This window comes from Solenopsis invicta, chromosome 12, assembly GCF_016802725.1.
Source record: "Solenopsis invicta isolate M01_SB chromosome 12, UNIL_Sinv_3.0, whole genome shotgun sequence".
Taxonomy (NCBI): domain Eukaryota; kingdom Metazoa; phylum Arthropoda; class Insecta; order Hymenoptera; family Formicidae; genus Solenopsis; species Solenopsis invicta.
The window spans coordinates 2,981,881-2,997,865 of NC_052675.1; the positions used below are offsets into that span (position 1 = coordinate 2,981,881).

Genomic DNA, 15,985 nt, shown 5'->3' on the forward strand with positions numbered 1-15,985 from the left:
GCTCGACTGTATCCTGCGGGAAATAAAGAGAGTCGTGGACCCAATCGAAAGAGCTCGATTGTATCCTACGGGAAATAAAAAGAGTCGCGGACCCAATCGAAAGAGCTCGACTGTATCCTGCGGGAAGTAAAGAGAGTCGTGGACCCAATCGAAAGAGCTCGATTGTATCCTACGGGAAATAAAAAGAGTCGCGGACCCAATCGAAAGAGCTCGACTGTATCCTGCGGGAAGTAAAGAGAGTCGTGGACCCAATCGAAAGAGCTCGATTGTATCCTACGGGAAATAAAAGAGTCGCGGACCCAATCGAAAGAGCTCGACTGTATCCTGCGGGAAGTAAAGAGAGTCGTGGACCCAATCGAAAGAGCTCGATTGTATCCTACGGGAAATAAAGAAAGTCGTGGACCCAATCGAAAGAGCTCGATTGTATCCTACGGGAAATAAAGAGAGTCGCGGACCCAATCGAAAGAGCTCGACTGTATCCTGCGGGAAATAAAGAGAGTCGTGGACCCAATCGAAAGAGCTCGATTGTATCCTACGGGAAATAAAAGAGTCGCGGACCCAATCGAAAGAGCTCGACTGTATCCTGCGGGAAATAAAGAGAGTCGTGGACCCAATCGAAAGAGCTCGATTGTATCCTACGGGAAATAAAGAGAGTCGTGGACCCAATCGAAAGAGCTCGATTGTATCCTACGGGAAATAAAAAGAGTCGCGGACCGAATCGAAAGAGCTCGACTGTATCCTGCGGGAAGTAAAGAGAGTCGTGGACCCAATCGAAAGAGCTCGATTGTATCCTACGGGAAATAAAAAGAGTCGCGGACCCAATCGAAAGAGCTCGACTGTATCCTGCGGGAAGTAAAGAGAGTCGTGGACCCAATCGAAAGAGCTCGATTGTATCCTACGGGAAATAAAAAGAGTCGCGGACCCAATCGAAAGAGCTCGACTGTATCCTGCGGGAAATAAAGAGACTGAGAGTAATAGAGGGAGAAAAGGAAGGGTAGTGCGATAATACTGAATATATGAGTGTTTTAAAAAATATAACAAATATCTTATGAGAGAGAGAAGGTAGTCTTATGAAGAGTAAAAATAAAAAATAAAAATAATGGACGGCTGAGACTTACTGTTGGGTGAAGTTTTGAAGGTGCGAATTAGTGGTTGGCAGAGCGGATTTAGTGGTTGGCAGAGCGGATTCAGCTTACAACGGCGGACGGTTGGTCGACGGTTGGCACTCAGAGTGTTCGGATCTCACAATGCCGCGTCGAATTTAAGTACGATGAATACGAATCCGAACGTCACAAACTCGGACATATAATGTCACGGAATGTGCGCCGGATCGAACTAGAGTGAATCGCGAAGCGAAAAATGAGCGATTGATCAGAATGAAAAAAGGTGCGGTATGTGCCCGTAAGTGACTGTAAATGATTGTAAGAAAGTAAGTAAGTGCTCGCGAGCTCCGAAGCTCCTTCCTTTTATACCTGATTCTGCCTATGGTTCCTATGGGATTTTAATCCGCAGGTGTACCGTCTCTTATTATTGCCCACGCCCTACCTATTAATTGCGCGACAAGTGTTTCGAGTCGGTGAGGTCAATCATCCGCGTTTCAACGCTTGCTTCCGCCCAAAATCGGCACGTGTCAAGGGTAGACCAACCGTATTGACTCGACCGGACAATTTTAGCGTATCCGCGCGATTAAGATAGGCCATCTTTTCGCAATTTTTCGGTTGCTTGGCTGCATCGACTTCGAAAGAAAAGAATTGTTACTCCGCAGGACGTAACAATATATAAACAATATTATTCTTTAAATATATTTTTTGTAAAATAAGAGAGAAAAACAGCTTTTTCGATATGACGACCAGTTAAGCGACTTCTTTTGTCTGTAACTATATTTTTAAGGGCCGAAACAACCCTCTCTGAAGACACTGAAGAACCCTGATTATGCAATATTTTAAAGCGACTTCCATCAGTGCAGGTGAAAATGTCTTACAACTTTGCCAATACTTAATAGAGTTTTCTGATAATGGAATCACTGTAGAATTAAAATATAATTTAATTCTGGCGGCATTTGCCCACTAGATAATTCACCTCCATCAGAACTTTTTCTTAATTTTTGTGTATGCTTCGTCCAAATTGAATTTGAATTGATATCTTGATCTGATTATGGTGGACTTTGTTCCAGTAATGGAATAATATTTTGTTGTCTTGCTACATCCTTAATTTTTTTGTACTTGTAGTATAGCTTCTGCTTGTGGAAGAATAGAGAAACTATATAATTTCTTGAATCTAGGATCAAGTAATGTTGATATTGTGAGAAGCTTATTTTTTTCTAGAGGTACATATTTTGCCTCAATCTCCTTCAATAAATTTTGCTTCAATTCGATTGCAGGATAAGTGACAGGTTTGTTTTCAATCAATGTATCATGTACATTATGACGTATGGGTAAAACAATACTGAATGTAATGTTACTGTCGATAGATATTTGAAGAGTAGCTTCTTTGAAAGGCTCCAGAATACGAATAATCTCCGATACTATTTCTAAGTATGAACCTGCCAGCATCTGCGGGTCATCTTTATGATCCTTACTTGCCAAAATCGTTGCTATTATAGGTGCTAGTTTTTCAAACTTTGTAACATGTCAAGTGTAAAATTCCCTCAGGGAGAAATATCTTGTGTAAGATATAATACAGTGCCTTCGGTTTTTCCAAGATTTAATTGTTCTGCTCTGAGAGCCTTTGACGCAATTGTACTGTGCTTGAAATACATTACAATACGTTTAATTTGCAAAACTATCTTCTCAAGTTCAGTCGTAGTTTTTAAAGAATTTTGTACGATTAAATTTGTCACGTGTGCAAAACATCTAATCCATTTTGATGAATTTGAAAACAATTCTACTGCTTTCTGCATATTTGATGCACCATCTGTTGTAATAGACGCAATTTTAGATGGACTAATAGAAAATTCTTCACAAACTTTATGAAACTCTTTAACTATATTCTCCGCTGTGTGTCTTTTTGATAATTGTAATGCCTTTAAATAAACTGATTCGAGAACAGAAGTTTCTGGATGAATAAAATGACCAGTTACAACCAAAAAGCTTCTAGTTGAATTCGTAATTGTGCAAATATCCGATATCAAGGATACATAATGCACTTTATCTAATAATCTTTTAAGCTATAATTTGCATTTATCATATTTTTGTTCAATGAGAACTCTTACAGTAGACCTAGAAGGTATTTTATACATTGGACAAAGTGTTTTAACAAAATGACAGAAGCCTCCTTTTTCTACAATCCTGCTAGACATATTATCTCTGCAGAGCATATAAATTAGTGCTTCTGTTATCGCTGTATTCTTAGATCCACCATTTTCAAAACTTGTTCTTTTGTTAAAAATTTCGAATAATGTAGACTGTTAAGAAGGTGGAGTATCTACTAAAGTTCCTGTAGTACAAGGGCTTTGTGATCTGTAAAACAATAAAATTCACTTATATAACATACATAACTCAGTATACTATATTAACGGTCATAAATTTTTCTACTTCTGCTTTGAATTTTCTATAGCACATAATGTATCCTATATGACGCATGCGCATATTTGAACGAAAGGGAAGGCATTAATGACCACTAGTGTACTTATACTATTGGCTATGTACAGCAGACTCAGCAGATGAGTGAGCGCTCAGTGATTCTTCTATAATGTTTAATATGATTTGCTGGATCTGAAGGCAAAACCCAATCATATTGAAGAATCATGTATAAGCGCTCAATGATCTCTCAGTCTGCTGAACGCGGTCAATGATAATTTAAATGTATAAAAAATATATAAATGTTATTAATTTTTAATAGCTTATATGAAAATATGAAATAATAAAATCAAAATATTAAAAAATAATACAATAACATTTCATATGTAATAAAGTAATTTATATACAAGTGTGTGTGTGTGTGTGTGTGTGCGTGTGCGTGTGCGTGTGCGTGTGCGTGTGCGTGTGCGTGTGCGTGTGCGTGTGCGTGTGCGTGTGCGTGTGCGTGTGCGTGTGCGTGTGCGTGTGTGTGTGTGTGTGTGTGTGTAAAATACTCTAATATTATACTAGATTCTAATACTAAACCTAATATTTTGTTAGTCTAATAATTCATTTTTATTGAATTTTAAGGAAAGAGATTTATAAAAATCAAAAATAATCCTGATCACAATCCAAGTATTAGAGTAAATATTAAATTATGCAAAGATAAAAGTACTTACCTAAGTTGTTCTTCATCATTTGGATTATCTAAATCTTCCTCTAAAGTGAATGAATTACATGTACTACGATCTTTTTATTTCTGTAAAATAGTTTTTAAAATTTCTTAGTACATAGAATTTGAGCGTCCAGTATTAAAAATCCAGTACTAAAACTCCATAATTTATATTATAGATTTGTATACATATGTATTAAATATTATAGATTTTTAATACAATAGATAATTTCAGAATGTAGCTAATGCGTATCATATATTAAATTAGATACTAAAATAAATACTAAAAATATCAAAACAATTAATTTACTTCAATTTTAAAAGAGATATAACTTACTCTTAAGTTTTTCTTTTCTAAGCAATCCTTATATGCAAATAAATGTTTTGTTTTTAGATGTGCTATTAAGTTAGACGTTGTCCCAGATGTTTTAATTTCTTTTGAACATAACTTACAGGTAGCAATATTTCTTTTGGCTTTTTTAAAATAATTCCACACAAGACTTATTATGAAAATAATAAAAAAATTTTGTGTATTATATTACGGCCAAGCAGTATAAACAGTACTAGTATAAATAGTACTAGCGATAATAAATAAAAGAAAGTAAACGCATTGTTCTCTTGTCTAAAGTGTAGAAATATATAGAAAGGATACGCACTACAATATTGGACAAATTTAAAGCCTTGTGTTCACGATGCTAAAAATCGATGGACGGATTGGAGCAATCATGTTCAATTGCTCGATAACCACACGATTCTAGTTATCACTATTACCAACTGAACTGAATTTCACCAAATAAGTTAATAACACAATAATTTATTTACAGATTTTAGGAATAAGCCTTTAAAATTAAAAATATTCATCAAAATTGAAAATGAATATGAATAGTTAAAAAATATTTATTCGATATTTCTATTTATAATTATTTATTTGATATTTTTATATCGAGCTTGAAAAAAATTTGATATTATCGAATATTCGAATGACGATAAACATGTCTAGTTCGTTGTTTGTGGACGGAACGGAGGCGCGCGGACGGTGGAGGGGCGTATCGTTACAATGCCAATAAAATAATTACAACATTAAGAGCGTTTATTAATTCAATAATATTATAATTAAATCAAAAATTCTGTTTTAATTTTCCGTAATGTTCAATAAAAATCTGTTTATTATATATACATATATATATATATATATATGTATGTATGTGTGTATGTATGTATGTATGTATAGATGTTAGCACGCATGCACGCACGCACGCACGCACAAACACACACATGCATACACAGACGCACACTGATAATTTCGTGCAGTTGGACATCGTTGACACGCGTAAAAAAACGCGGTCCGCCTAACGCGTTGTCCTGGCGCCGAGTCGCAAGCGGGCCTCTTGATATTGCCGACTAAAGTAACTTTTTGGCTTTTCTTACATCTGATAACAAAAGAAGAAAGACACAGCTATAAACTATAAGATCTATTAGACCGCATATGCGAGTATTATTTTTGATCGCGAGTGTGTTTACCATCGCGCAATTTTTTGGTTAATTGTAATGTGTCGGCGATTTTTTGGCTTTCTTTAAAATTGTATAAAAGGTGTAACGGTACAGGTTTTCCGGTCGGTTCGGTGCGGTGCGGGAACTTCGGGATCGGATCGGATAAGGCTCGTCGGTTGGTCAGGTGTTCGAATCGACTATACCCAGTGTTTCAAGTAAACAAAAGAAAAGGTTTTATTTAAACATTGTAATCGTAGTTGTTGATACAGTGGTGTTTGAAAGAACAGAAATGTAGTGTCAATACCATGTGGACTAGACTGGTAGTTCGCGTTCGTGAATGCCACAATATGCATGAAAATAACAGAAGGAGAGAGAGTAGCAGCTCGTAGATACGGCGGCGGATACGCGAGAACAACTTAAAGCTACGCGGACAATACCAACATTTAATCAAAATACTAGCTTAAAGCCAATTCATAATAATTCGTAACATTGATCAACATAACGGCTTAAGGCTAATTCATAATAATTCGCGGTTAAATGAACGTAACATTAATTGGCGGTGTGCTATACGGACGATCAATCCGATTGGTCGGGGGAATCGCGGAACGCGTGATTGGTTGTCGGAATCGCGTGAACGCGGTCCGTTGCCGGTGCGGTCGTGTCCGCGGTAGAGTCCCTAGAAGTACAGAGTCTGGACATCTGCCCCTAAAATGTCGGTAATGAATATGTCAGTGTATGTACACCCAAGGACTTTGATTCTGTCCATGGGGAAATTTTTTAAACTGAGAAGTCACCACTTTCTACATACTCGCAGTTCATGATTAATGAAACGACTAGAGCTTATTGGTCATTACGTTAATCATGAACTGTAAGTATGTAGAAAGATAGTGACTTCTCAGTTTGGAAAATTTCCCCTAAAATGTCGGTAATGAATATGTCGAGTGTATGTACGTGAGCTTTATGTGTGTGTATGTTTATCATTGTGTGCACTTGAACGTGTGTATGCTGTTATCGCATTGGTTAAAGAGGATTAAACAGAGATCCGTATTGGTGCTGCCATTTTAGGTACAGTCCAATCACGGGGAACACCGAGATGTACAGACTCTCTACTTCTAGGGACTCTAGTCTGCGGTTCGCCCGAGCGCGCCCCAGGCAAAAGAGCGCTTGGTCGACAGGGCGCGGATGCCTTGCCGATTTCTAGGTTGCGAAGTTTGACTCAGTGTCTATGTGGAGATCCAGGTACTCGAGGGTGGCGGTGATTGGTCGAGAATGCTCGGCCGGTGATAGTGACAAAAATGCTCGTCGGTGATCTCGGAAGTGATTGGTCGAGAATACTCGGACGAGGATAGCGACGGGAATGTCCGTCCAGGTGCTGGAGAGCGACGAGTATGCTCGTCTTCGCGAGCGATCGAGAATGCTCGGTCGTCTGGACAGGTCGGAGAGTCGGACGGATCTGTCTTCTGCGTTCCCACTGCCGGCTTATAGTATATCCGAACGTGCGGTTGGACGAGCCAATCCGCGCGCTCGGCCGGCCCAGCCGGAGTGGGAGTGTTGTGGAACGCCACGATCGGCGCGCGTGTCGCCGCGTGGTCGCGTTGCGACATTCAGTTGCTCGCGCACGTGGTCTCTTGCCGCGTTCGATGTACGTTGTTTGGTGGACGGAACGGTGGCGCGTGGACGATGGAGGGGTGTATCGTTACAAAGAAAGCCGAAAAGTATATAAGACTTTGATTCAGGATTTTTCGAGTTAGTCTCTAACAGTTTGTCAGAGGAAACAGTACTTTTCATTTTACATCATGTATCCAGTGGTAGACCAGGAAAAGTTAATGTCGAAACAATAAAAGAGGCGATATTAAAATACAAAGACATTATAAAAAATAAAACTAAAATTATTTCAAAAACGCACTATATTTGGAACATTATAACTTAAAATTTAAATAATAAAATGACAGCCAACAGTTTATACGTATTTACAATGTGCAATAGGCATAATATAAAAGATTTGATTTTTAATGAAGTTCCACGTCCTGACACATCTGTTTCCGCGAGTGAGAGTGTATTATCAGATGGTTCAAACTGAAATGAAATATCTGCAAACATTTCATTGGATTGTAGTAACTTGGAAAATTTTCTTGTTATTTCCTTGCTTAGAGAAGATTTTACAAATCTTCTGCAAGACAAAATATACAAACGTCGAATGAAAGGAAAAATGTACTATCGCTTGCGTAAAGTTTTAGAACCAGGTAAATGGCAAGAACTTATTACAGACAAATTTTGGCAAGCGACGCAAATGAAATGTGCATTTCAATTTAAAAATCACTACGTTTCTGCAGATGGTAAATCTGGTGTTATCAATGGTAAGATATTCTAATTAAATTTATATACTATTTAATTGTTAAGAATTATATTTAATAATTTGTTTATTGTTATATTAATGTCAAGATAGCACTAACGTTTCTTCTTTGTGAGAAATCTTTGGCAGTAAATTAAAATTTTTGAAACCGATTGTCACGAGTGGCGAAAGCCACCGCTGACAAAACAATTAATTACAAAATACAATTTGTTTATATTACGCCACCGGTATCGGTAATGCCGATATCATGACACAGTAACCGATACCGGGAACGCTGAACAGGCGACCTTCTCGAGTGAACAACAGATCTGCTGAGTCGGCAAGGCCAGATCGACCGGCTCTCCAATAAGTAGAGAGCCAACGACAGATGCGGTGGACTCAGGTGAAGGGGATGCTGGAGATACCGACTGAACACGATTATTTTTATTTTCACTAAACTTTTTATGGAATTCATAGAATTATAAATCCTTCTCCAGGATTAAAGTATTGGCAAAAACACAATACGCTGGCACCAATTTGACACGAAAAACAGAAAAAAGTTACAAAACTATGTGCTTCTGTAGTAGTCTCGTGACAATATGTGCTGCGTATAAAAATTTTAGACGTTGTACGTACATAATAACCATCCAGCGTATTGTGAATTACACGTAAGATTGTTAGTGTGCTTTCAAAACGATCCTAGAAGCTTTAGAATAAAAGATACTTTCAATTAAAAATGTCGTGTTTATGTGTGCGTGCAGAATCGGTGTGAGAATCGGTGAAGAGTGAGACAGAGCACTAGTTTAGTTCCTCGATGTTGCGATAGCGGCGCTGTGCAGTGAAAGGCACCGCTGAATCATAGTAACGATCTCATTTATCGACTGACTCAGACCCGTCAAGGTCCGTGGATTGGCGTTGGAGGGGAAGGAAGGTCGTTGCATCCACTTCAACGATGTGGAACGAAAATGGCGGCGGCCACAGAACAGCTGATTAATATGTAATGTCAACTCAATAGTAGGTTATTCTCGTTTTAGACCATAGGTTAGATTTGTAGGGAAGAATGCTAGGAATTGTTTTATAAATAAATGTAATAAACAAAAATGTTTAACAGTTTTTTAATAATATAAAGAACCAATGTTAATAAGTATAATAAAACGAAATAAAGTTATATTATATATTTGTTTTATAAATAAAAACATAAATATATACTTTTTAAAAAATATTAATATATATTATTATTTAAATAATCGATTGCCTATGGGCACTTTTTGATCCAAAAGACTTATTTTCTGATAACCGTATTTCCGTTTTTTTATTATTTACATAAATAATTTGGCGAATTCGAATATATCGACATAAAATGTAATAAAAGAAATTGCACGGTTTCGTACGTTCTGCACATATTTTTGAAATTTCTAAGTTTTTATAAGGCGCCCATATTTCTATCATTTCTAATAAGTGCTCAAATAATTGAGGATGCAAAGCACATCTATGAAAATGTGCTTGCAAATGGGCTTCAACCAAAGTAATATACGTAAAAATATTGTTAGAAGGATTCTCCAAAAATCCAAACGAAAGTGCTTTAGTATAAAATGAGTTAGAACCATTGTCGTCAACAGTAAAGGCCTTCAAACAGTTATTGCAAACGAATTTTTTTCTTAATACATAAGATATTGCACTTCCTAAGACATTATTAATTACATTACATTCCAATCCATTTGTTATTGGCAAAATATCCGAATAATCTTGATTATTTTCGTATATGTGTGAATACATGCAATCTTTGGCTGAAATAGATGTATTATTTACATTCTCCTTATTCCTTATTTGTTAATGAACTGAAGAAATCAATATAATACTCGTTGTCATCATCTGCATAATTTTTTTTCTCTTTCTGGGTATCTATAAATTGGCACAATGTAACGAGGCGGAGACAACGTTTAGCTTGTAAAGCTGTTGGATTTATATTTCCTTTTCGACGCAACGTGGAAAATAAATTTTCAATGGCATCTTGATTTAGACGAGAAGTTAGAAAGAAAAGATATCCATTTTTAAATAAATATTCAGTCAATGTAATAGTGTTTAAAGCTGACATTTTTATTCCAGTTTGAACTGGTTTCCACGAGTTACCAATAATTATATTTTCGATTAAATGTAAAAAATCGTCAATAATACCAATTTTTAAGTTTCTATTACTTGGAGTAATTGCTTCATTTTGCTTTCTGCTGTTCATCGCATCAAACCAAGCCCGTACTTTTCTAAGAAACCAAGCTGTAGTTTTAGCTTCATTATCTATTAATTTCAATTCTATCAATGTCTCCAGAGCAGCAGCTGTTTTTACGTTGAATATATGTGCTGCAGCTGCTACATTCATTTTGTTAAATCCTGTTGGGTTCACAATGTCGGTAGTTATTTTTGGAGCTAATTTTAAATTTTTACGTTGCTGAATTACATTTAATTCTTCGAGATATTTAAATCTAACTTCATTGCATGGTAAATTTTCTGATTCTACAATTGACAGTGCTATTGTAATAATAGAATTGTTAGTTAAAGCCATCCGTAGGTTTTTCAATAAATGTGGTATATCCGGAAATATATAAAAATTATCATTAGGCCGTATCGGATGCATTACAAACGGAGTGTTGTTATTTCTCGAAACTTTAATTCCTAAATTGCGCCATATCGCTTGATTTTTTGGACCCATATCACAAACTAATCCGTGGACCTTGTAACCTATTTTCTCTGCTTCTTCGACAATTTCAAACAGTAATTGAGTCATGATATCATCATTTGAAGACTTAGATGTAAGATGCCATGAAACAATTTGTTTCCAATTTTCGTTTAAACCTCTGAGCATAAAAACAACAATAGAAGTGCATAACTTTTCTATCTCATCACACGTCGTTTGTCCAACAAATGATCCTATGGCCAAAAATGAAAAATATTAAAATGTTTATTGATATGTGCAACGTTAATTGATAAAAAATAATCATTTAATAAAGAAATTATTAGGAAATTACAAAGACGGAAATTTGGTAAATCAGGAAGGTAATTTATGTAAATATATTAATATGTATTCATATGTAACAATGGTAATCTTTTTATAATTATATATAAACAATTTGTACATATTTAATATATATAAACCATTTTTCCATACACTTAAATTATAATTAAAAACGATTATTAAGATATATGTACTTAATCATTTTTTTACTTTAATATTTTTTAAAAGCTTATGGAGAAATATTTTTTAATTGATATTTATATATATATATATATATATATATATATATATTGTGTAAACGTGTTGTTTGATAAGTAGACAACTTCCATGAATCCTTTGTTATTTATAAGTAAGGGCACTCGTATTTACAACATAATTTATATGTACAATTAAACGGTAGCAGATCATTGTTGTCCAGTTTACAGTTGTCATTGCATACTTTCTACAGAAGTTATGCTAAGACAATGAATTTTAATTAATTTTGTTGTGTGTAATATATATACATATATACATATAACTGAACCTCACTTGTGCTAACATCATATTCTAATGCTGGTTGAATATCCATCTCATCCATTAAAATAACACAGTCGTCTTGATTCGAAGATTTATGACTTTCTCTTTTCTTTGCCATTAATGAAAAAACATTTCTTAACAAACCAGGTTGAAAATCAATCTTTCTTGTATATCTGCATATTGTAGAATAAGATGGCAATGGTAAACCCAGATCTTTCTTTAGATATAGATAAGCCTTCGATCCAACTGTAAAGAGTAAGTATTGAGATTAGTATATTAATTTTTATATAAAAATGAACAATAGTTTAAAAATTATGGAACTTACCAGCATATCTTATCTGTGTGGCCAATCTTAAACATTACGGAGTCCAGTTAGTCTTTTGCTTGGAAAATCCTGATATAAATTTTTTGAAAATTGGTGATTTTTCTACTTTTTCAGACAATATTGTGTATCTTTTCTTATACTTTTTCATAATTTTTGTTGTCTTAAATCGCAATACTTTTTCATTTTCATATTTGGATTTGAAAGTATTAGCTTTTACTCGTTCTTCCTTTAATTGTTTGAGCAAATACTTGATTTGATTGGTTTGTCGAATCGTTCCTTCTTCATTTGTCATGAACATTGTTTGTAAATTCTGTCCACTTATCTCATTATCCGTTTGAACACTTGCATGTACGGCAATTGGGACTGATAGAGTCTGTTGTTCACTTGGTAAATTCTCAGTAGCAACATTTTCATTATATCCAAAATTGTCATTACATGATAAATCACAATTAAATAAATTAGCACAATTTTCTGGTTGAATATTATGCCCTACAAACAGTAAGAATTGTGTAAAATTATATATATATATATATATATATATATATATATATATATATACATATCTGTTTATAAATTATATTTATGATAATACAAGGAAATAATTGAATTATTTTGGAATTATTACCAATTAAAGATTGATCATTTAATACATCAGAATTAATTTCGTTGCTTTCGAAAATAGTTGGAATTGCATTAGGTTTCAATTTCCGCCATCCATCCTCTCGTCGATTTTCGAATTGCAAATCATCAAAATGATACTATAGAAGAGAAAGCATTTTTTAAATGTTTAAATATATTCTACTTAATATATTCTAATAATAATAAAAAAACCGATAACATATTTACATACCTCACATAACCTAGAATTCTGTGTTGGATTTTTACCACATTTCTCAGCCCACAAATGTCTTCGTTTCTCATCCCGAGGAAACAAAAACATTCGAAAACCATGTTCGCTTCTATTTTTGCAATTTATTGCACAACAACCTGGCATTGTATATACTTTTATTGCACACTCGCTCACTCACACAACTAATAGTTGTAGCACCTATGTACACTAACACTGACTCGCTGTCTCGAAAATGGCGGCCATGCAACGACCTTCCTTCCCCTCCAACGCCAATCCACGGACCTTGAGACCCGTAACTAGCTTTTTATGTGCACTGGGCAGTTTTATTTTCAATTCCTTATTTTTTTTAGAGGGGATATAATAAAATATTATTTTAAATGAATAATTAATATAAATTAAACATAAAATAAACAATGCATATATTTCTAAATGTATAACTGTTGAAAAATTAACTTAAAAAACATTTTAAAAATATTATCTGGTTATTGAATAGAAACGTCCATTGCATGTTCAAACAATGTCCTAATCTTTGGACAAAGTGCTGTAAACAACTTCAAATTACATCCAATGGATATATATAAAAGTGCTTGAAAGAAAACGAAATAATTATAAAACTGTATGTATGAGTGTATTTAATCAAATAAAATATATTACTAAATAATACTAATGTTTATTTGCATTATTTGTAAAAAAGTTTTGCATAAGCGTAACAATGCAAAATCTTTATAAAAATACATAACGGCTGTAAAGTCTGTATCAGATTATGCATTACAGATAGAGAATAGCGAGTTGAAGATTAGAATACAACCAGTCAAAACCAAACGCAAAATTTAAATCATCTAACTGGTCGAATTCTAATTATTAATTTGCAATTTTCAATAATTTGATACAAACTTCAAATACCATAACAGAAATATTCAAGATGATATTTACTTAGATTATAAAACGTATCATAATGATAGTTTATAATCTAACAAGAAGAGGATCAGGTGATTCACCCTGGGATTTCGTTCCTAATTTTTTTAGTTATTTTGGAGACAAAAAAGTTTACGTCTCCCGGCGTTTCATTGAATAGGCCTTAGTTTCGAAATAATAAATTTGTGAAAATTGACCATACCGCAGCGCGCCATATGAGTCTTCCCGGTAAGTGTTCTCCCCACCAGTGCAATTGGCTCCGTGCGTTAGGTGCTTGCTTCACAATCGTAAGATCCGGGTTCGCTCCCGTATATTTGCAATATTTTTTTTTTTTAATAAGTGTATTTATTTATCTTGATGATATTGATATAGTATGCAAATTTCTAAAATAGAAAATTCAATTTAATATCACTTTCTAAACATTAATTTAAATTTAATTTGAAGGGAATTTGAATTCAAGTAATAATATTTGAAATAATAAATAGGTTATAATAATAATAATATATAAGTTATTTGAAATGGATAACATATAAAAGCAACGTATCTAAATTTTCAAATTGTTTAATTTAAAATTTAATTGGAAATAATATTAATAGTATTTTAAAATTATAGTTTTTAAAATAATTAATCGTAGAAAAATGTGAATAACCAGTGTTAAATTTAAACAATTTGAAAATTTAGATACGTTGCTTTTATATGTTATCCATTTTAAATAACTTATATATTATTGTTATTATTACCTATTTATTATTTCAAATATCATTACTTGTATTCAAATTCCCTTCAAATTAAATTTAAATTAACATTTAGAAAGTAATATTACATTAAATTTTCTATTTTAGAAATTTGTATACTATTTCAATATTATCAAGATAAATAACTACACTTATTTAAAAAAAAAAATTAAAAAATAAAAAAAATTACACCCATCCGGGAGCGAACCCGGATCTTACGATTGTGAAGCAAGCACCTAACGCATGTAGCTGACTGCACTGATTGAGAGGACACTTACCGGGAAGGCTCATACGGCGCGCCGCGGTATGACCAATTTTCACAAATTTCTTATTTTAAAACTAAGGCCTATTTGATCAAACGCCGAGAAACATAAACTTTTTTTCGTTTCCAGAATAACTACAAAAATTGGAATCGAAATCCCAGGGTGACTCACCTGATCCTCCCCTTGTAAGTGAATGCTTTAAAATTTGTTTATGTATATACATACATACGAGGTGTGTTCAAAAAGTATCGCGAATTTTGTGTTTTTTCAAAAATTATTTATTTATTCATGAATATCTATTTTGTCCCCTTCAAAGTAATCCCCATGAGATATTATACACTTGTGCCAACGGTTTTTCCAATCTTCGAAGCACTTCAAAAAATCATTTTTTTTTATCTTGTTCAGCTCCTCCTTCGATGCCGTCTTTATCTCGTCAAGCGTAGCGTAACGTCGTCCTTTCATGAGCCTCTTCAGTTTAGGGAACAAGAAAAAGTCACAGGGGGCCAGATCTGGGGAATACGGTGGCTGCGGCATCATTAGTGTGTTGTTTTTGGCCAAAAAGTCGCGCACAAGCAACGATGTGTGAGCAGGGGCGTTATCGTGGTGCAAAAGCCAATTTTTGTTCTTCCACAAATCCGGGCGTTTCTGGCGGATTGCTTCGCGCAAATTGCGCATAACTTGCAGGTAATATTCCTTATTGACCGTTCTACCCTGTGGCAAGAACTCATGATGCACCACGCCCCTGCAATCGAAGAAAACTGTCAGCAAAACTTTCACATTCGACCGAACTTGGCGCGCTTTTTTCGGTCTTGGTTCGTGCGGCAGCTTCCATTGAGATGATTGAGCTTTGGTTTCCACGTCATAACCATAAACCCACGATTCGTCACCAGTTATGACCCTCTGGAGCAAATTTGGGTCGTCGCGGACAGAGTCCAACATCTCATTAGCAATGTTCATGCGATGCTGTTTTTGGTCGCAATTGAGCAATTTTGGTACGAATTTCGCGGCGACCCGTCTCATGCCCAAATCATTGATAAAAATCGAATGGCACGAGCCAATCGATATGTTTAGGTCCTCAGCAACTTCTCTAACGGTGATTCGACGATTGGCCAATACCATTTTCTCCACTTCATTAATTTTTTCGTCTGTTGTTGAAGTGCTCGGGCGTCCGGCACGCTCTTCGTCGTTCACATCTTCTCGGCCTTCTGAGAACATTTTGTACCACCGATAAACGTTGCTTCGGTCCAAGGTAGCTTCTCCGTATGCCACAGTCAACATTCGGAATGCATCCGCGCACTTAATTTCGTTTTTCACACAAAATT

The 15,985-nt window shown here is 34.8% G+C and overlaps 2 protein-coding genes across 2 annotated transcripts; both read right to left on the minus strand.

The window, feature by feature from the left end:
• Positions 1-2,207: 2,207 nt before the first annotated feature.
• On the minus strand, positions 2,208-11,694 carry LOC120359059. The gene is made up of 3 exons (XM_039455354.1): positions 11,589-11,694; positions 10,250-10,975; positions 2,208-2,605 (listed from the first exon to the last, which is right to left on the minus strand). The coding sequence occupies exons 1-3, from the start codon at positions 11,692-11,694 to the stop codon at positions 2,208-2,210; spliced, it is 1,230 nt and encodes a 409-aa protein (XP_039311288.1).
• Positions 11,695-11,911: 217 nt separating this feature from the next.
• Positions 11,912-12,990, minus strand: LOC120359289. Its single transcript, XM_039456270.1, has 3 exons — positions 12,752-12,990; positions 12,527-12,659; positions 11,912-12,390 (listed from the first exon to the last, which is right to left on the minus strand). The coding sequence occupies exons 1-3, from the start codon at positions 12,893-12,895 to the stop codon at positions 11,936-11,938; spliced, it is 732 nt and encodes a 243-aa protein (XP_039312204.1). The 5' UTR covers positions 12,896-12,990; the 3' UTR covers positions 11,912-11,935.
• Between the last annotated feature and the right edge of the window lie 2,995 nt (positions 12,991-15,985).

Bases quoted from the DNA above. Each gene is read 5' to 3' on its own strand.
- LOC120359059 (XM_039455354.1), bottom strand. From the start codon at position 11,694: ATGGCAAAGAAAAGAGAAAGTCATAAATCTTCGAATCAAGACGACTGT. The intron at 10,976-11,588 runs GTGAGGTTCAGT...TTTTGGCCATAG, and splicing joins AGAATATGATGTTAGCACAA to GATCATTTGTTGGACAAACG. The intron at 2,606-10,249 runs GTAATAGAAACT...TTGAAAAACTAG, and splicing joins AAATGAAGCAATTACTCCAA to CACCTATAATAGCAACGATT.
- LOC120359289 (XM_039456270.1), bottom strand. From the start codon at position 12,895: ATGCCAGGTTGTTGTGCAATAAATTGCAAAAATAGAAGCGAACATGGT. The intron at 12,660-12,751 runs GTATGTAAATAT...TCTCTTCTATAG, and splicing joins AGAATTCTAGGTTATGTGAG to TATCATTTTGATGATTTGCA. The intron at 12,391-12,526 runs GTAATAATTCCA...TACTGTTTGTAG, and splicing joins AAATGATCAATCTTTAATTG to GGCATAATATTCAACCAGAA.